The sequence below is a fragment of the Heloderma suspectum genome, chromosome 9, assembly GCF_057233095.1.
Source record: "Heloderma suspectum isolate Gila_16-S chromosome 9, 16-S_ref, whole genome shotgun sequence".
In the NCBI taxonomy this organism is placed as follows: domain Eukaryota; kingdom Metazoa; phylum Chordata; class Lepidosauria; order Squamata; family Helodermatidae; genus Heloderma; species Heloderma suspectum.
The window spans coordinates 2,136,494-2,157,358 of NC_139466.1; the positions used below are offsets into that span (position 1 = coordinate 2,136,494).

Sequence of the window (20,865 nt, forward strand, 5' to 3'; positions counted from 1 at the left end):
TTTAAAGGTCAACACCAACACTTTGAATCAGGCCCAGAAACTGACTGGCAACCAATGCAGTTGACACAGCCCTGGAGTAATATGTTTGAAACAACCCGGCCCAGTAAGCAGCCTCCCTGCTCTGTTCTGCAATAATTGAAGTTTCTGGACCATCTTCAGAAGTAACTCCATATATGATGCCTTGCAATAATCCAGGAGGGAGGTCACCAGCGCTTGGATACCTGTAGCCAGGCTCTCTGTGTCCAGGTAGGGTCACAGCTGGTATATCAGCCAAAGCTGGTAAAAGGCAATTCATGCCCCTGGGGCTACTTGGACCTCCAGTGACAGAGCTGGATCTATGAGCACTCCCAGACTATGAACTTTCTCCTTCTGGGGGAGAGCAACCCCATTTAGGGCAACTTGAATCCCACTTAACTGGACAGATGAACCACCTACTAACAGAAGCTCCATCTTGTCTGGATTGAGTCTCAGTTTATTGGCCCTTATCCAGTCCATTACTAAGTCCAAGCACAATAATATGATTTTGGTGGGAACAAGCTGGTGTATTCCAATGCTCAAAAGCAAAACCACATGGATTTTATGCCCAAGAAAGGGGAGAGAGAGTGCCATCCAGGAGGCAACTAGGGTGAAACCCTTTCTTCTGTGACTGACAGGATGGGACCTTGTTTGAGAGCAAACCCTCTCTCCTCATGCCTCCGGGATAGTTTTGCTCATGGAGATGGAGCTGCCTCTTCAGAAGTGAATCGTTCATTGGTATAGGATGTTGGCGAGTTCCCTTGCACATGGATACCATGAGTCTCACTGGGGACAGTTCCCGACAGGTTGTGGTGCTCATCCTTGCCCTCCATGGCCATGGTGTTGTTGGCCTAGCCTTGCCAGTGTTTTCTTTGGACCTGCTCCAGTATCTGTAGGACCTGGAGAGGGAAACAAAGACTAAATGATTGGTTGGGCATTCTGTCAATGTGGGCCCCACCTTTACCAGGCTTGTCATGTCTGAATTAGTGAAAGGAAGGCAGGCAGGCAGGCAGGCTACCATCAGTACTTCTTGCACTGATTTTCCTTCCGACATCACTGTTCACAATTCTTTCCCCACCACTGACTGCCACCATATGTAATGTATAAACAAACCTGAAACTCTCCATAATACTCCATTTTCTGATGAAGTGAACTATAGTCCATGAAAGCTTAGGCCAGAATGAATTTGTTAGAGGAAAAGGAGTGATAATAATAGCAGAGAAAATACAGCTGACCTGGGATTTGGGGACAATTCCAACTCTGAAGAATCCCACATTCCCACTCTCAATCTTCGTGCAGTCCACCACGGTGGAGGCAATGTTCTCCGGCGAAGGTCCGTCACACAGGACTGCATCCACCTACAAAGAAAACATCATATGTGGTTGCTGCATCCTTCTCTGCCTTTTGCACAAAGAGCAGATCCTTGCATCCCACCTCTTTTGGTGAGCTAGCCAAGGACCATGCCTTCCCTCAGGGCCAGCATTCGTCATCCTTTCCAATTTCAGGGTAATACTCTGGCACTTCTAGTCCAAACTGGAGTACCACGAGAACCGTTAAAGCAGGGATGGGGAATGCGTGGCCCTTCAGATGTTGCTGGACTACAACTGCCAGCATCCCTAACTATTGGCCATGATGGCTAGAGCTGGTGGAAACTGGAGTCCAACAACACCTGAATGGCCACAGGTTACCCGCACCTGCTTCAAAGGATGAGAAGGTAAAGAGATGACTTGCTTGAGGAATGGCAGCGGGCTTCCCACTTTCAGTTATCTCCAGGCTCGGGTAAAAGAAACGGCCCCAGCCATTATCCTCCCTTTCTCTCCCTCCCCACATCTTCCCATGAGGCAAACAGGGAGGGGGAAGGAGGACCAGGACCAGGGCACTTCTCTTCTCCAACACCTGTCTTTTCAGAAGGGGGCCGCTGAGGCGTCTAAGCTCCAGTTTTCTTCACAACAGCAGCCATTATTCTGAGCATGCCCAAGATTCCACAGTCAGAAATATTTCAGCTGCCTGTCTCTCCAGAAGCTTGAAGTGCAAACATTCCACACAACAGACATGCAAGGGCTGCCAGTCCCATTCAAGGGCTGCCAGTCCCATTCAAGGGCTGCCAGTCCCATTCCACACAACAGACATGCAAGGGCTGCCAGTCCCATGAAAGCTCTCTGGACCTGGGGAGGGGCAAGCTGCCAAGACAGCTGTGATTCCCCCGACTGAGAGCAGCGTGTGTGGCGGTTGCCTTGTCTCCGAGCCTGGCGTACACCTGGTTGTGGTGGGTTGTGTCTGCTTCTCCCGTAGGGTTGGCTGATGTGACTGCAATGGGGCCCACCTGGTGACCAAGGAAGACAGAGAAGAGACGGGCCCTCAGCAGGCTGAGCAGAGCAAGATTCAGAGAGAACTATGTGAGCTGGTGTGAAACAGGTATTGAGGGAGTAGCCGGCTTCTCCTCTGCAGTAGAGCTGAGAGCCAACCCAAGAATGAGGTAGCTCCTTGCAGACAGAATTCCATGCTATGTCTAGCACAGAGTTCAGATTAAATGAGAAGCCAGCTGTGCCTTCCATCCTTCCTTCCTAGCAAGCTTCAAGTCCTCCTGGAGGGGATTTTTTTGAAAATAAGCAGGTTGCATCTGTATTTGTTCTGGGTAATCTGTGCCTCCCTCCCAGCCTCCAGTCATACTCTTCTACTCATTCTGTATTACCCCTTCGGCAAAGATTCAACCCCTTCTGAGACTGAGAGTCTGCTTTCAAAATATGCCAAACAACCTGGATGCAGATAAACAAACCCAGCACATTTCACATATATTTTCTTTTAAGCCCATCACCAGGGTCTCCAATGTAGTGTCCACGGGCATCAATGTGCCCACGGACACCTCCTCTCTTGACACTCACCATGCCCCCGTCCCTTCTGATTTTTATTTAACTTCTTAAGATAATTTTTGTAATTAAAAAATAATAATCGGGAGGCTAAAATGCTGCACAGGTAAGTGCTGCCCTCCAGCACCAACTCTATTTGGGTTCAAAACGGTGGTTTTGTATTTTGGAGCTTAGACCTGACCTCTGCCTTGTTTTTAGGTTCTCGGGAAGATTACTTTTCTTTTAGCCTCACCAATTTGCCTTCTGGGAAATGAGGTTTTTGTGACGGGCCATGCCCACCATGGCAGCCATTTTGTGTGAGTGCCCACAACACTCCCTTAAACTTCCAAATGTTCCCACCAGCCGAAAAAGATTGGGAACCTCTGATCTGGGTATACACCAAGTATGTCTCAGAATAGCTCAGCCAGCTCTTCACGCTGTTTTACAACTATGAAGACAGACACCAATGGAAATTGTGGATTCTGCTCACCAAGTCGATGAGATGAGTGGTGACGGAGCAATCTGGGATGCGGATGGCAATGCTCTGAGGGGTGCCAACATACTTGGCAGAGTCTTTCATGCCCAGGTAGTCCACCCATTCCCCTAAGATGGAAGAAGCAAGAGCTCTATCAAAGCTCACTCCACCAGTAAAGGCTGGAGCAACAGCCCTCTGGGTCGGAACACATGCAAGTGGTGGGAACAGTCAGGGCTGCAATGGAGAGACCCTCTTACCTCGTGGAACCACCAAGCTGATATGTGATGGCCACGCAGCATCCATGAAGTCCCAGAGGATGGAGCTGAACAGATGCTTGGCCGGTTCCAGCTGTTTCAGACTTGAAATCCAGAGGGACATGGGACGGTCTTGAGCCTGGTGCTTTGTGCTAGAGGAGAGGCAGAGAACTGAGTGGCTTAATAGCAGTGATCCAAGAGTGGGTTGGGGACATTTGCCATGCCCAGGCAGCCCTAGTTGCCACATCCCTTTGTCACAGTAGCCATACCTACACAAACTCCCCCTCCCTTGCTAGACTTTCCAGCACCTAATTCTGGGCAGGTCATTCAAGGCAGAAGTGCAAATGATAGTATGTGGATGTGGAAGGGGAGCCACCAGGATATGAAACTGGCAGATTACTTCAAGGCCCCGGGAGAAGCTGGGCATATGTGCACTCATGTGCACTCATTGGGTTATACTGCACTCAAGTTCTGCTTGTGGGTTTCCCAGTGGTGCATCTGGTTGGCCACAGTGTGAACAGGATCCTGGACTAGATAGACCCTTGATCGGATCCAGCAGGGCGCTTGCTGTGTTCGTGTGTGTGTGTGTGTGTGTGTGTGCGCGCGCGCGCGCACACGCATGCATCCACACTTGTAGAATAAGCACTGGGGGCAAAGGATGGGAATGCACAGAGGAGAGTGTCAGTGATGGAGAGCAAAAGTCCACCAGCAGGATCGGTGGAGAAGGATCTGTGCAGCTGGTTAGAGGGGAAGGTGTGTTGCAAAGATTTCTGTCAGTGGCCCCTATGCACAGACCGGGCCATCCTTGCCTTAGAGATCACCAAGAAAGCCCTAGTTTGGGACTGTATCCACACACACCCTTACTTGTAAGCCTTCTCCACAGCATCAGGCCGACTGCAGGCTGCAGCAAGTACATACACTGTGTCCGTGGGGATCCCACAGGCCCCTCCCATCTTCATTATATCTATAATGAGAGTAAGAGGTCAAGAAACAATGGTGGCTGGGCCATCAACTCATGGAGGCCACAGTGAAGCTCACTGGGGTTTTATTATCTTGCTGATCTAGACAGCCCCTGCTCAGCAAGTGGGTAAACGATTTCCAAGGCACTCAGGGTTAGCGACATTTATTCTGTATATCAGCCACTTGCAAGGTCTTTCCAGGACCACTTGCAAGACCTTTTTTAAATTATTATTTTTATTTATTGTTACATTTATATCCTCCTCTTTTTCCTCCAAGGAACCCAGGGTGGCTTACATAATCTTCCTCCTCTCTGTTTTTTATCCTCACGACAACGCTGCGAGGGGGGTTAGGCTGAGAGTCAGTGACTGCCAGTGAGCTTCACAGCTGAGCAGGGACTAGAACCCGGATCTCCCAAACCCAGTCCAGCACTCTAACCACCGCGCCACACAAGCCCTCAAGACCGCACCCTACATGGCCTGGCAGTGTGGGTTAAGGTAAACACAAAGGCATCAAAACCTCACAAGGGGCTCTGACTGGATTAGCAGGTCATCTGCTGCAGCGCCTGTTTTAATTGGGGCCAAACTTTGCATGATGCTAAACACATCCCTTGCAAGCGTTTTTTTTCTTTTTTTAACGGAAGACCTGAGCAAGATCAGTACCACAGTGTGTAGGGAGGGGTGTTTAATTTAATTCTTTCCTCCCCACCACAACCCCAGTGAAAATAGCCCCCCCCCACACACACACACACAGCTGCCACTCGCTCCCACTGGCACCACGTGGAACTCAGCTGTCTTGCAAAGGGCCTCACAGTCATCAAATCAAACTCTGGCACATGAAGGGTCGAGACAACATCAGAACGGGGCGGGGGAGGCAACCTTTAAAAGGAAAAGCTCTAAGGGATGGTAAAATAGGCCTGAATGCACAAAATCAGGCCAAAAGTGAACACTGCTGACCTGACCTCTCTCAAAAGTGGTGAAGAGGCAGATGCCCAACCATCAGATTATGTTTTAAGATACCCCTTGATAACAGTTTGAGAGCCCTGTTTAACCAAAGCCTTAAAACAGCCCCACCCCACAGTGGACGATGCAGTTTCCTTACCTGCCACTTGCCTGACTGAAGCAGCTTTCCTGGCTGGCAGGTGGAGGCATTTGGTGCTTTCTCCCCCAAAGCCGCTGAGCCTCACAACGGGGCGTCCCATGGGCAGCTGGGGGCTCTCGAAAGTGCTGCTGACCAGAGCAGACAAGAAGCAGTAGAAGCTCACGAGGCCGAAGACGATGGCGACCGCGATGTCGTAGCCAGCTGAGGAGGCACCAAGAGCATCTAGCAGGAAGCTGAAGAGTATGAGCTCAAAGGTGAGGGAGTAGGCAAACCAGGAGATGCTCAGGAAGAGGGTGCCAACAACAAGGAAGGCATTGACGAGCAGGAGGGAGATGATGCCCACAGCGACCTGGAATCCCCGGGCAGCGCCATAGAGCCCCCCGTACCTAGCGAAGCCCCAGATGATCCACATGAACCCATAGAGGGTGAAGGCACTGCTCTCCAAGGTCTTGCCACGGGAGAAGGCCACAGAGCCACACAACAGCTTCAAGATCCCTCCAGCCACCACCACCCATGGTATGACTGCTGTAGCAAGCAGAGACTTTGGCTTGGCTGCCACAGCGATAGCAAAGGAAGCGAGCACGCTGCACGCGTAGCCCAGCACCTCGGCACTGGCATACTTCGAGTAGCCCAGGTAGGGAGCGTGGAGGTCCTTCCCCTCCCAGAGCTTGCAAGCACGGAGGCGTGAGAGCAAGGCCCAGAGCACCCGCTCCCCCCGCAGGATCTGGACTCTCGCATTCCCATTGTGAAGGTGAACAAAGGTCAGGAGGGCTGAGGCCACAAAAATGGCCACTGCCACGCCCTGAGGGCCATCTGCAAAAAAGCCACAGGGGCGGGAGGCGAGCGAAATACACCAGGCCACATAGAAGAGCACATAGAGCCCATCGGCCAGGCTGCCAATTGCGACGAACAGTGCCAAGGAAGCCAGGAGGATGGCGAAGGCCACCCAGAAGGGAACGGGGAAAACAGGCTCCTCGGGCAACCAGAGCAAGAGCAAGATCAAGAGGGAATAGCCACCCCCAAGCTTCAGGAGGGCGGTGAAACCAAAGAACGTGGCAGTCAGGGCATCCGAAGTGCGATAGGAGAAGAGGGAGACCCCGAGTTGGTAGAGCCCTCCCGCCCAGAGCCAGGGGACCTGCCCTGCAAAGAGACCCCCAGTCACCCCCAGGAGCCTGCAGCCAAAGACACTGGCTGACAGCATGTTCAGGATCAAGCCAACAGGGGTGAGATCATTTATGCCTGCACCACTTTCCGGATTCTGGCTACTCCTGGCTTTTCTTTTTGCCAAGTCCGTGCCAGGCAGGAGGATGGTCTCTTTGCTGAGGAAGAAGAGGCACCTGCCCATCCCGACGTAGCCGCCCACAAGGCAGGCAACCATGTAGCTGCAAGCTACCACAGCAGAGCCCAAGGCAGCGTCGTACAGCACAGCAATTTTGTGGGCGCAGGCAAGATTTTATTTTACTTTTTTATTTTATTTTACTTTTTACTATTTTACTTTTGAAAAGCAAATAGCCAATGTTTTAAGGAAGCATGATGTAGTAGTAATGGGGGACTTCAATTTCCCCGATATTTGTTGGGAGACAAATTCTGCAAAACATGGCCCCTCCAGGAAATTCCTGACTTGTGTGGCGGATAACTTCCTCCTACAGAAAGTAGAGGAAGGAACTAGAGGATCGGCTATCCTTGACTTGATCCTAACCAACAGAGATGACTTAGTGGAGAAAGTAGCAGTTACAGGAACTCTGGGGGAAAGCGACCATGTTGTTCTTGAGTTCTTGGTTCTAAGGGAAGCAAAAGCCGAGTGTAGTCAAACGCGTACCCTGGATTTTAGGAAAGCTGATTTTCATAAACTCAGAACAATGATCAGTAAGGTCCCATGGCAAGCAATGCTAGCAAGAAAAGGAGTCCAAGATGGGTGGGAGCTTTTAAAAAAGGAAATTCTCAAGGCACAATCACAAACAATTCCAACAAGAAGAAAAGGTGGAAGACAACAGAAGAAGCCAATGTGGCTTCACAAAAAGCTTAGGGATGACCTGAAAACAAAAAAGGACACATATAGGAAGTGGAAAGAAGGCCAAGTAACAAAGGAAGAGTACAGGCAGGTAGCACAGAATTGCAGGGATGGCGTCAGGAAGGCTAAAGCGGAGAACGAGGTGAGGTTAGCGAGGGATGCTAAAAACAACAAAAAGGCTTTCTTCAGCTACGTGCATAGTAAAAGGCAGAGGAAAGAAATGGTTGTTCAGCTATTAAATAAGGATGGCAAAATGATAACAGATGACAAAGAAAAGGCAGAGGTGCTCAATTCCTACTTTGGCTCAGTCTTCTCCCAAAAGAGGGTCTATGACCCCCCTGGCAAAGGCGAAGTACAGGCTGAAGGGGCAGGATTGCAGCTTGAGATCGACAGGCATATGGTCAAGGAACACCTCATTACTTTGAATGAGTTCAAATCTCCAGGGCCAGATGAACTGCATCCTAGAGTCATAAAGGAACTGGCAGAAGAACTCTCAGAACCGCTGTCTATTCTCTTTGAGAAATCATGGAGGACCGGGGAAGTGCCAGATGACTGGAGGAGGGCTAACGTTGTCCCTATCTTCAAAAAGGGTAAAAAGGAGGAACCTGGGAACTACAGACCAGTCAGTCTGACATCAATCCCTGGGAAAATTCTGGAGCAGATCATAAAGCAATCCATCTGGAAGCACCTTGACAACAATGCCGTGATTACTCGAAGCCAACATGGATTTGTCAAAAACAAGTCCTGCCAGACAAATCTGATCTCATTTTTTGATCAAGTCACCTCCCTTGTAGACCGTGGGAATGCTGTAGACATCATATACCTCGACTTCAGCAAAGCTTTCGACAAAGTGCCCCATGATATCCTGATGAGCAAACTAGCTCGAAGTGGGCTAGATGAAACAACGATCCGGTGGATCCACAGTTGGCTACAGAATCGGACTCAAAGAGTGCTTATCAATGGGACCTTCTCCAACTGGGGAGAGGTAACGAGTGGGGTACCGCAGGGCTCAGTCCTGGGCCCAGTGCTCTTCAACATTTTTATTAATGACTTGGAGGAGGAGGTGCAGGGAATGCTGATCAAATTTGCAGATGACACAAAATTGGGTGGGATAGCTAATACTTTGGAAGACAGAAACAAAATTCAAAGTGATCTTGATAGGCTGGAGCGCTGGGCAGAAAACAACAGAATGGCATTTAATAGGGACAAATGCCAAGTTCTGCACCTAGGAAAAAGAAACCAAATGCACAGTTACAAGATGGGGGATACGTGGCTCAACCACACTACGAGCGAGAAGGATCTTGGAATTGTCGTCGATCACAAGCTGAATATGAGCCAACAATGTGATGTGGCTGCAAAAAAGGCAAATGCTATTTTGGGCTGCATTAATAGAAGCATCGCTTCCAAATCCCGGGAAGTACTAGTTCCCCTCTACTCAGCACTGGTTAGGCCTCATCTGGAGTACTGTGTCCAGTTCTGGGCACCACACTTTAAGAAGGATGCAGACAAGCTGGAGAGGGTTCAAAGGAGGGCAACAAAGATGATCAGGGGACTGGAAACAAAGCCCTATGAAGAGAGACTGAAAGAACTGGGCATGTTTAGCCTTGAGAAGAGAAGACTGAGGGGAGATATGATAGCACTCTTCAAGTACTTGAAAGGTTGTCACAGAGAAGAAGGCCAGGATCTCTTCTTGATCATCCCAGAGTGCAGGACACGGAATAATGGGCTCAAGTTACAGGAAGCCAGATTCCGGCTGAACATCAGGAAAAACTTCCTGAGTGTCAGAGCAATACGGCAATGGAACCAATTACCTGGGGAGGTGGTGGGCTCTCCCACACTGGAGGCCTTTAAGACGAGGCTGGACAGCCATTTGTCAGGGATGCTCTGACTTGGATTCCTGCATTGAGCAGGGGGTTGGACTCGATGGCCTTGTAGGCCCCTTCCAACCCTACTATTCTATGATTCTATGATTCTAAGAGAGATGGCGGAAGCCACCATGCCAAGGGGGATGTCTCTCTGGACAAAGCCCGCCAGGCTGATGAGGAGCAGCCCCAGACAGAAGGCCGCCAGACCGGGCACGGCTGCGTTGTGCAAGTCAGCAGCGCCTCGGAGGAGCTCTTGCCCAGCCAAGACCTGGATCAGCCCATAGCCACACCAGAGCGCCGAGACGGTCAGGCAGAGGGTCACAAACAAGGCGGCGCCTTGGAGGCTCTTCCGCACCCCTGTTGGAGGAGAAAAAGCAGCACTTTGGCGACGTGAAGGCTCTCCAGAACGCCAGGGCTGCAGACACTCATCAGTGTAATGAATGCAAGATGTGTCCTCAACGATTAACATGTACCTCCTTGTCAGGGCCAATGAGAGTCCTCAGCATCTCACGTTTAGAGTCTAAACAAACCCGTCCTTCATACTTGTGAGCTAAGCTCGCTTTGGAGCCATGACAGCTGTGCCTCTGTATGCCAGTGGCTGGGGAACACGAGTGCTTCTGCCCTCCTGTTCTGCCTGTGGGCTTCCTGTTGGGGCAGCTGGTTGGCCCCAGGGCGAACAGGATGCTGGGTGAGATGGGCCTTTGGTCTGATCCAGCACAGCTCTTCTTAGGTAAATAGCAGTTTGGCCTGTATCACATGTGGGCAACCGGATGCCTCTCTGGTGGCGCACAGGGCCCTCCTACCACCTAGCTGCTGCCCCCGGCCTGCCACTCAGCTGTCTGAGTGGCGGGGGAGCACCATTTTCAGGCAGAGGATGGTAAGCAGGGAGAGTCGTTCATGTCTCCTCCTCCCAGTCATTCATGCTCCCCAGCATGCCAAGCAGGTGTTTGCTAGGCTGTGAGGATTAAGGGGAGACAGAGGAGCCCTTTGTAAGGTGCGGATCCCCCTGGATTGGGGCTCTCCAAAGCCTTCCAGCCTGGGTAGGGAGCAGAGGAGGTGTGGTGAATGAATGTTGGGAAGGGCAGGGGTATGGCGTGGGCACGTGGCGCAAATGAATGCGTGTGTGTGTGCGTGTGCAGGGTGGCCATCGCTAGTGTAAATTGTTCCTGCTTTAAGATCATCACCAACTGTTTCTCTCCTAGAGAAAAAAGAGAGGCGAAGAGGGCAGGGTGGTGGTGATCTTGAGAGAGAGAATACGTCAGATGGGTCTGGCCATGCCCACCACCGGCTCCGGCACCCCGCCTGCAGCATGCAACCCCTAACCTATGCCCTTGAAGTGAATGCAGCCCTGAAGGAGGGGCGGGGGGAGGAGAAGGCTGCCCAACCCTGGTTCATATAAATGCTCGGATTCAAGTCTCGCTATTCTCAAGAAACACCACCGGTCTGGCGAAGACAAAGTAAGTTTGTGTGAACGTATATGAGCACATCAGACAGAGACCACCTTCTGAAAGGTGCGACCCTTCAGAGAACAGTCTGCGATTCTCTTACCTACATATGCCAGGAGAAGCGACACAAGGACCAGATGGACCCCCAGCGCCGTGCTGGAGAGCAGAGGGGTCAGCCCTGCGGTGCTGGAGAAGCGGACAGCAAGCAAGAGGGAGCCTGCAACAAAGGAGGGGGGAAGGGCACTCTGAAACCAATCTTAGGAAAAGAGGAGAGCCCCACAGGCCCTTCCCAGAGTTGCTGGCTCTTTACGTGGCTGTAAAGAACATGGAAAGAAAATCCGATGCTGTAAAGAACAATATTGTTTAGGAACCTGGAATGTCAGATCAATGAATCAAGGTAAGCTGGAGGTGGTCAAACATGAGATGGCAAGATTGAACATCGACATCTTGGGAATCAGCGAACTCAAATGGACAGGCATGGGCGAATTTAATTCAGGTGACCATCATATCTACTATTGTGGGCAAGAATCCCTTAGAAGAAATGGAGTAGCACTCATAGTCAACAAAAGGGTGGGAAAAGCAGTACTGGGGTACAATCTTAAAAATGAAAGAATGATCTCAGTACGAATCCAAGGCAAACCATTCAACATCACAGTAATTCAAGACTATGCCCCAACCACTGAGGCCGAAGAAGCTGAGGTTGATCGGTTCTATGAAGACCTACAACACCTTCTAGAACTAACACCAAAAAAAGATGTCCTCTTCATCATAGGGGATTGGAATGCTAAAGTAGGAAGTCAAGAAATCACCGGGATAACAGGCAGGCATGGCCTTGGTGTACAAAATGAAGCAGGACAAAAGCTAATAGAGTTTTGCCAAGAGAACATGCTGATCATAGCAAACACTCTTTTCCAACAGCACAAGAGGCGACTCTACACATGGACATCACCAGATGGTCAATATCGAAATCAGATTGATTATGTCCTTTGCAGCCAAAGATGGAGAAGCTCCATACAGTCAGTAAAAACAAGACCTGGAGCTGACTGTGGCTCAGATCATGAGCTGCTTCTTGCAAAATTTCGGCTTAAATTGAAGAACGTCGGGAAAACCACTAAACCGTTCACGTATGACCTCAATCATATCCCTGATGAATATACAGTGGAGGTGAGGAATAGATTTCAGGGATTAGACCTGATAGACAGAGTGCCTGAGGAACTATGGACGGAGGTCCGTAACATTGTTCAGGAGGCAGCAACGAAATCCATCCCAAAGAAAAAGAAATGCAAGAAAGCAAAGTGGCTGTCTGATGAGGCTTTACAAGTAGCTCACGAAAGAAGGGAAGCGAAAAGCAAGGGAGAAAGGGGAAGATATGCCCAACTGAATGCAGAGTTCCAGAGAATAGCAAGGAGAGACAAGAAGGCCTTCTTAAATGAACAATGCAAAGAAATCGAGGAAAACAACAGAATGGGAAAGACTAGAGATCTCTTCAAGAAAATCGGAGATCTCAAGGGAACGTTTTGTGCAAAGACGGGCATGATAAAGGACAAAGAAGGCAGGGACCTAAACGAAGCAGATGAGTTTAAGAAGAGGTGAAAAGAATACACAGAAGAACTATACAGGAAAGATCTGAATGTCCCTGATAGCCATGATAGTGTGCTCACTGAACTTGAGCCGGACATCCTTGAGAGTGAAGTCAAGTGGGCCTTAGGAAGCATTAGTAACAACAAAGCTAGCGGAGATGACAGTATTCCAGCCGAGTTATTTAAAATCCTAAAAGATGATGCTGTTAAAGTGCTGCATTCAATATGCCAACAAATCTGGAACACTCAACAGTGGCCACAAGACTGGAAAAGGTCAGTTTACATTCCAATTCCAAAGAAGGGCAATGCCAAAGAGTGTTCAAACTACCGCACAATTGCGCTCATTTCACATGCCAGCAAGGTGATGCTCAAAATCCTACAAGCTAGGCTTCAGCAGTATGCGAACCGAGAACTACCGGAAGTACAAGCTGGGTTTCGAAGAGGCAGAGGAACTAGAGATCAAATCGCCAACATTCGCTGGATCATGGAGAAAGCAAGAGAATTCCAGAAAAACGTCTATTTCTGCTTCATTGACTACGCTAAAGCCTTTGATTGTGTGGATCACAACAAACTGTGGCAAATTCTTAAAGTGATGGGAGTACCAGACCACCTTACCTGTCTCCTGAGAAACCTGTACGAGGGTCAAGAAGCAACAGTAAGAACCAGACATGGAACAACCGAGTGGTTCAAAACTGGGAAAGGAGTACGACAAGGCTGCATATTGTCACCCTGCTTATTTAACTTATATGCAGAGTACATCATGAGAAACGCCAGGTTGGATGAATCACAGGTCGGAATTAAGATTGCTGGGAGAATTATCAACAACCTCCGATATGCAGATGATACCACCCTAATGGCAGAAAGCGAAGAGGATCTAAACAGCCTCTTGTTGAGGGTGAAAGAGGAGAGTGCAAAAGCTGGTTTGAAACTCAACATTAACAAAACTAAGATCATGGCATCTGGCCCCATCACTTCCTGGCATATAGAAGGGGAAGAAATGGAAGCAGTGGCAGATTTTACTTTCTTGGGCTCCAAGATCACCGCAGACGGTGACTGTAGCCATGAAATTAAAAGACGCTTGCTCCATGGGAGGAAAGCTATGGCCAACCTAGACAGCATAGTAAGAAGCAGAGACATCACCTTGCCGACAAAGGTCCGTCTAATCAAAGCTATGGTTTTCCCAGTAGTAATGTATGGCTGTGAGAGCTGGACTATAAGGAAGGCTGAGCGCCGAAGAATGGATGCTTTCGAACTGTGGTGCTGGAGAAGACTCTTACGAGTCCCCTGGACTGCAAGGAGGTCAAATCAGTCCATCCTAAAGGAAATCAACCTTGAGTGCTCATTGGAAGGACAGATAATGAAGCTGAAGCTCCAATATTTTGGCCACCTAATGCGAAGAGAAAACTCCCTGGAAAAGACCCTGATGCTGGGAAAGACTGAAGGCAAAAGGAGAAGGGGACGGCAGAGGATGAGATGGCTAGATAGCATCACGGATGCAATGAATATGGACTTGAGCACGCTCCGGGAGAGAGCACAGGACAGGAAGGCCTGGCGTGCTATGGTCCATGGGGTCACGAAGAGTCGGACACGACTGAACAACACAACAACAAAAGAACATGGAAACAGAGATTGGGGTGAAAATGGGAATTGAATAAACAAAGAAAAATGGTGGCAGAGATTGTTGGGCAAGACCTTTTGCTGCCTGAGACAGAGCAGCACCTGGTATCTCAGGACCACAGTACCTGAGGGAGTGCCTCTCCCAGCATGAACTGACTACGTTCTGCATCTACGGCCCTCCTTCAGGTGCCTCCTCTGAGGGAGGCTCAGAGGGCAGCAACAAGGGAGAGGGCCTTCTCAGTGGTGACCCCCCATTTATGGAATGAGCTCCCCGACGAGGCCTGCCTAGCACCAACATTGTTATCTTTTCAGTGCCAGGTTAAAACAGCCCTCTTCTCTTCAGCATTTAGCAGCATATAATTAGTTTTTAATTGGGTACTGGATTGTCTTTGGCTAATTGTTTTTAGATATATGTTGTCAGCATGTGTGCTATCTGTGTATATGTTTTTATGTAAATGCTTTTTGTACTCTGTATGTTGTAATTTAATGTTGTTTTTCATTTTGGTGATCTGCCCAGAGAGCTTCAGCTATGGAGCAATGTGTAGAAATATATTGAATGAATGAATGAAAAATGAATCTCCCACCTACCCAGGTCACAGTCCATAGCGCACAAGGTGAGCACAGTTCCTTTGGCATGGGAGGCAAAACATCCCACAAGCGCTTCTCCCCCTCCCTGGCAAAAAAACTGCAGTTATAATAAATTAAGGGTGCAATCCTGTGCAGGCTGAGACAGGAAAATAAGTTTTGCTGCTCTGAGCATGAAGGGCTAGGGAATGCTGGGAGTTGTGGGGCATTTTTCTGTCTAAATGTGCAGAGGACTGCACCCTGAATGACTACCATTCTGCTGCCCTTCCACGACACCCATGGCACCCAAAATCAGCTGCCCAAAGCGGCTACCTCTATCTGCTGGCTCTGTGGGTAACTGAGCAGCATAAAAGGAAAATAAACAGGCGGAGAAAAGGACAGGGCGGGCGGCCACAACATGGCATAAAGGCTCAGCCGGACTATTTTTAAAGACACATTTCCTCAGACTCTCCCTGCCTGATGGAGGAGTGGGGCGCCTTCCTGCGGGGAGGTACAGAGTGTTCTTTGGTGTTTTGCTGGGGGGGGGGGGCTTTGGTATTTTTATTATTTATTTATTTATTTATTTATTTAAATTATTTTTATCCCGCTCCTGAGCCAAAAGGGCTCTGGAAGCAGGGTAGCTGCTGCAACCCTGTACAAAGACAGTCCCTGCCTGGCAGGCCTGCCGGGCTGCTGTCCAGAGAGGCAGGGCCAAAAGGGGCGGGAAGAAGCAGAACCCCCTGCCCCAAAGCAGGAGGCAGAACAGGACGGCCCCCTCCCGGAGCCACCCGCGCTCTGTGCGCGCCCACCGAGGAGACCTCGTCCCTCAGGCCGCTAATCTGCGGCCGCACCGGCTGCGGAAGGGCGGGCCAGCATCACCGCCGGGGCTGCCCTGGGCGGGGCTCCTCAGCGCGCCGCCTTGACCGGGCCCGCCTTCTCCCGGCGCGCCGGCGCTGCTCCGCGCTGCACGCTCGATCCGCGCCCGCGCCCCGCCCGGCTGGCCCTACGCGGCCGGGAGCGGGGCCCAGACGTCGTCCCGCTTCGGCCGGACCCGTCGAGATCCGCGGGGCCGCGATGGGCCACGCCTCGCCGCTGGCTCGGCCCGGCCCGGAGCGCCCCTGCCCGCTCCCGCGGCGCTGAGGACGGCTAAGAGGCCCAGGCTCGCGCGCTCCACCGCGCCGCCCGGCAGCTCCCTGCTCGGCCTGCCCGAGGTCGCCACCCAGCCCCGAGGGCCGCTTTACTTCGGCGCAGCTGTCCGCGGGCGCTGCAGGGCGCAACCCCGGGCCGGTGGGCGCGGCGCGGCGCCTGGCTCCGCAGAGCCCCGCCGGACGCGCCGCGCCGCCCCGCCCCGCCCCGCCCACCGGCGCCGACGCCCAGGAGCCCCGCGGACTGGTGCAGCGACTCCCCCCGCGCCCCGTCCGCCGCCATCGTCTCGCCCGGCCCGGCCCCGAGCCCCGGCGAACTGGATGGGCGGGAGGCCGCCCGACCTGGCGGGGGTGCCCGGGCGCCCGGGGCGGCCCCGCTGCTGTCGGACCAGGACGGCGACGGCGACGCCGCCGGCGGGACTGGCGCGAGCAGGACGTGGGGCGGAGAGCGGCGGGCTCGCTCTCGCCCCTCGCCGCCTGGCTGCGCGATTTGAAGGGGAGACGCCGGGCGGGGCCAGGACCGGGGCGGGGAGGGGGGGAGGCCCTCGGGCGGGCAGGTGGGCGCGCCTCCCGCGGCGTTCCGACCCCCCCCCCCGCCCTGCGCTGCCGCAGGCAGGGTCAGGCCAGGGACGCGGATCGGCTCCCCCTCACGAGCCAGACTTCCCTCGCGGGGCTGTGGGGAGCGTTACTGCCCGGCTAGGTGATGTTCAGCCTGTTCTGGAGGGGGTTGCACTCCCCCTAAAGGATCAGGTTCGTAGTTTGGGGGTGCTCTTGGACCCAGAACTGTCCCTTGAGGCACAGGTGAACTCAGTGGCATGGAGCACTTCTTATCAGCTTAGGCTGGTATACCAACTACGCCCTTATCTGGACAGAGATAGCCTAGCTACAGTCATCCATGCTCTGATAACTTCTCGTCTGGATTACTGCAATGCGTTATACGTGGGGCTGCCTTTGAAAACGGTCCGGAAACTTCAGCTGGTCCAAAATAGGGCAGCAAGATTGTTAACAGGGACTGGCCTGCGAGCTCATATTACACCAGTACTTTTCCAGCTGCACTGGCTGCCGGTCCATTTCCGGGCCCGATTCAAAGTGCTGGTGTTAACATTCAAAGCCCTTAACGGCTTGGGGCCAGGTTACCTGAAGGATCGCCTCCTCCCATATGTGCCTGCCCGGACCTTAAGATCATCGTCAGCGGCCCTTCTCCGTGTTGTTGTTGTTGTTCAGTCGTTCAGTCGTGTCCGACTCTTCATGACCCCATGGACCATAGCACGCCAGGCCTTCCTGTCCTGCGCTCTCTCCCAGAGCATGCTCAAGTTCATATTCATTGCATCCGTGATGCTATCTAGCCATCTCATCCTCTGCCGTCCCCTTCTCCTTTTGCCTTCAGTCGTTCCCAGCATCAGGGTCTTTTCCAGGGAGTTTTCTCTTCGCATTAGGTGGCCAAAATATTGGAGCTTCAGCTTCATTATCTGTCCTTCCAATGAGCACTCAGGGTTGATTTCCTTTAGGATGGACTGATTTGACCTCCTTGCAGTCCAGGGGACTCGTAAGAGTCTTCTCCAGCACCACAGTTCGAAAGCATCCATTCTTCGGCGCTCAGCCTTCCTTATAGTCCAGCTGTCACAGCCATACATTACTACTGGGAAAACCATAGCTTTGATTAGACGGACCTTTGTCGGCAAGGTGATGTCTCTGCTTCTTACTATGCTGTCTAGGTTGGCCATAGCTTTCCTCCCAAGGAGCAAGCGTCTTTTAATTTCATGGCTACAGTCACCGTCTGCGGTGATCTTGGAGCCCAAGAAAGTAAAATCTGCCACTGCTTCCATTTCTTCCCCTTCTATATGCCAGGAAGTGATGGGGCCAGATGCCATGATCTTAGTTTTGTTAATGTTGAGTTTCAAACCAGCTTTTGCACTCTCCTCTTTCACCCTCAACAAGAGGCTCTTGAGATCCTCTTCGCTTTCTGCCATTAGGGTGGTATCGTCTGCATATCGGAGGTTGTTGATAATTCTCCCAGCAATCTTAATTCCGACCTCTGATTCATCCAACCCGGCATTTCTCATGATGTACTCTGCATATAAGTTAAATAAGCAGGGTGACAATATGCAGCCTTGTCGTACTCCTTTCCCAATTTTGAACCAATCGGTTGTTCCATGTCTGGTTCTTACTGTTGCTTCTTGACCCTCGTACAGGTTTCTCAGGAGACAGGTAAGGTGGTCTGGTACTCCCATCACTTTAAGAATTTGCCACAGTTTGTTGTGATCCACACAATCAAAGGCTTTAGCGTAGTCAATGAAGCAGAAATAGACGTTTTTCTGGAATTCTCTTGCTTTCTCCATGATGCAGCGAACGTTGGCGATTTGATCTCTAGTTCCTCTGCCTCTTCGAAACCCAGCTTGTACTTCCGGTAGTTCTCGGTTCGCATACTGCTGAAGCCTAGCTTGTAGGATTTTGAGCATCACCTTGCTGGCATGTGAAATGAGCGCAATGGTGCGGTAGTTTGAACACTCTTTGGCATTGCCCTTCTTTGGAATTGGAATGTAAACTGACCTTTTCCAGTCTTGTGGCCACTGTTGAGTGTTCCAGATTTGTTGGCATATTGAATGCAGCACTTTAACAGCATCATCTTTTAGGATTTTAAATAACTCGGCTGGAATACTGTCATCTCCGCTAGCTTTGTTGTTACTAATGCTTCCTAAGGCCCACTTGACTTCACTCTCGAGGATGTCCGGCTCAAGTTCAGTGACCGCACTATCATGGCTATCAGGGACATTCAGATCTTTCCTGTATAGTTCTTCTGTGTATTCTTGCCACCTCTTCTTAATCTCATCTGCTTCTGTTAGGTCCCTGCCTTCTTTGTCCTTTATCATGCCCGTCTTTGCACAAAACGTTCCCTTGAGATCTCCGATTTTCTTGAAGAGATCTCTAGTCTTTCCCATTCTGTTGTTTTCCTCGATTTCTTTGCATTGTTCATTTAAGAAGGCCTTCTTGTCTCTCCTTGCTATTCTCTGGAACTCTGCATTCAGTTGGATATGTCTTCCCCTTTCTCCCTTGCTTTTCGCTTCCCTTCTTTCGTGAGCTACTTGTAAAGCCTCATCAGACAGCCACTTGGCTTTCTTGCATTTCTTTTTCTTTGGGATGGATTTCGTTGCTGCCTCCTGAACAATGTTACGGACCTCCGTCCATAGTTCCTCAGGCACTCTGTCTATCAGGTCTAATCCCTGAAATCTATTCCTCACCTCCACTGTATATTCATCAGGGATATGATTGAGGTCATACGTGAACGGTTTAGTGGTTTTCCCGACGTTCTTCAATTTAAGCCGAAATTTTGCAAGAAGCAGCTCATGATCTGAGCCACAGTCAGCTCCAGGTCTTGTTTTTACTGATTGTATGGAGCTTCTCCATCTTTGGCTGCAAAGGACATAATCAATCTGATTTCGATATTGATCATCTGGTGACGTCCATGTGTAGAGTCGCCTCTTGTGCTGTTGGAAAAGAGTGTTTGCTATGATCAGCGTGTTCTCTTGGCAAAACTCTATTAGCTTTTGTCCTGCTTCATTTTGTACACCAAGGCCATGCCTGCCTGTTATCCCGGTGATTTCTTGACTTCCTACTTTAGGAGAAGCTGAGGTTGATCGGTTCTATGAAGACCTACAACACCTTCTAGAACTAACACCAAAAAAAGATGTCCTCTTCATCATAGGGGATTGGAATACTAAAGTAGGCCCTTCTCCGTGAGCCCCTGCCAAAGGAAGTGAGGCGGGTGGCTACTAGGAGGAGGTCTTTTTCTGCTGTGGCATCCCGGCTCTGGAATGAGCTCCCTAGTGAGGTTCGCCTGGCGCCTACATTGTATTCCTTTTGGCGCCAGGTGAAGACCTTTTTATTTTCCCAGGCATTTTAGCATTTTAGCTTTCTAAATTTTTATCTTTGCTGTTTTAAATCTGTATTTTAAACTCCTGTACTGCCGCTAGGTTTTATTGTGGTTGTATTGTTATACTGTGGTTTTAATGTTGTATATATTTTAAATTGTTTTATTGTGTGTTGTTTGGTTTTAATTTTTGTGAACCGCCCAGAGAGCTTCGGCTATTGGGCGGTATAGAAATGAAATAAATAAATATAAATAAATAAATACATCCAGGGCCTCTCTACACCAGCCTCAGGTCCCGCATTTAAAACAGGGCTTTCTGCTTCCGTTTTAAATGCAGGATCACAAGGCTCCCTTTCTCTCCCGCTTCCTTTCCCCCCGCCCCGTTGCCCCTCCTTCTCCCCGAATCTGAGTCTTCCATACCTTTCGGTGATCTCGCTCCTCTTCTTGCCGCTTTTCCTCTTTTCACAGAGGGAACTCAAGCGGAACACAAGGGTGTAATGCGAAGGCTCATTATCTGCGATCTATTTAAAAGTGGAACCAAGGGCATTTAGTGCAGGAGACGCCCTAGAGGGTCACGCGAGTGAAGAAAGCCCTAGACAATGCCCGGGAAGCCCTTTGAACCCTTGAAAATACTATCCAAATGTTAGGGAGCGTATTATTATTATTATTTCTTTGAGGGCGTCAACCAGCTCTGGGGACCTCTGTGGGGAGAGCTTTCCACAACCATGGGCCACCACTGAGAAGGCCCTCTCCCTTGCTGACACCACCAGAGCCACGCTCAGAGGAGGCAGTCTTGCTGATGGCCTGGAGTTCAGGCCTGGAGACATGGCCTGCTGAACTTGACCATGCTCACCCCTCGGGTGTGTCTGCTGAGATACCATCTATAATCGAGTTCCTTAATCAAGATGAGTTGGCCGCCCACGCAATACATCTGGGCTGCAGCTTCCCCACCCATGTGCACTAATTATCCTACCAGAAAGCACTGACATGAGCATCAGGGACTGGTATCAGAGGCAGAGTGCCTGCCAGAGCTGCTTGCTGGGTACCCAGGCGGGAGGGTGCTGCTGCACTCATGTCCTGCTTGTGCGTTTCCCACAGGCAGCTGGTTGGCCCCTGCATGAA

General features: G+C 50.7%; 1 protein-coding gene across 1 annotated transcript; it reads right to left on the reverse strand.

Moving 5' to 3' along the window:
- Window positions 1-786: 786 nt before the first annotated feature.
- Window positions 787-20,698, reverse strand: LOC146338314 (uncharacterized). The gene is made up of 11 exons (XM_084813383.1): window positions 20,597-20,698; window positions 16,092-16,548; window positions 11,073-11,186; window positions 9,638-9,881; window positions 5,649-7,099; window positions 4,455-4,554; window positions 3,594-3,742; window positions 3,352-3,464; window positions 2,249-2,338; window positions 1,251-1,373; window positions 787-914 (listed from the first exon to the last, which is right to left on the reverse strand). Exons 1-11 carry the CDS (start codon window positions 20,696-20,698, stop codon window positions 867-869), a joined length of 2,991 nt encoding a protein of 996 aa, XP_084669509.1. The 3' UTR covers window positions 787-866.
- Window positions 20,699-20,865: the final 167 nt, after the last annotated feature.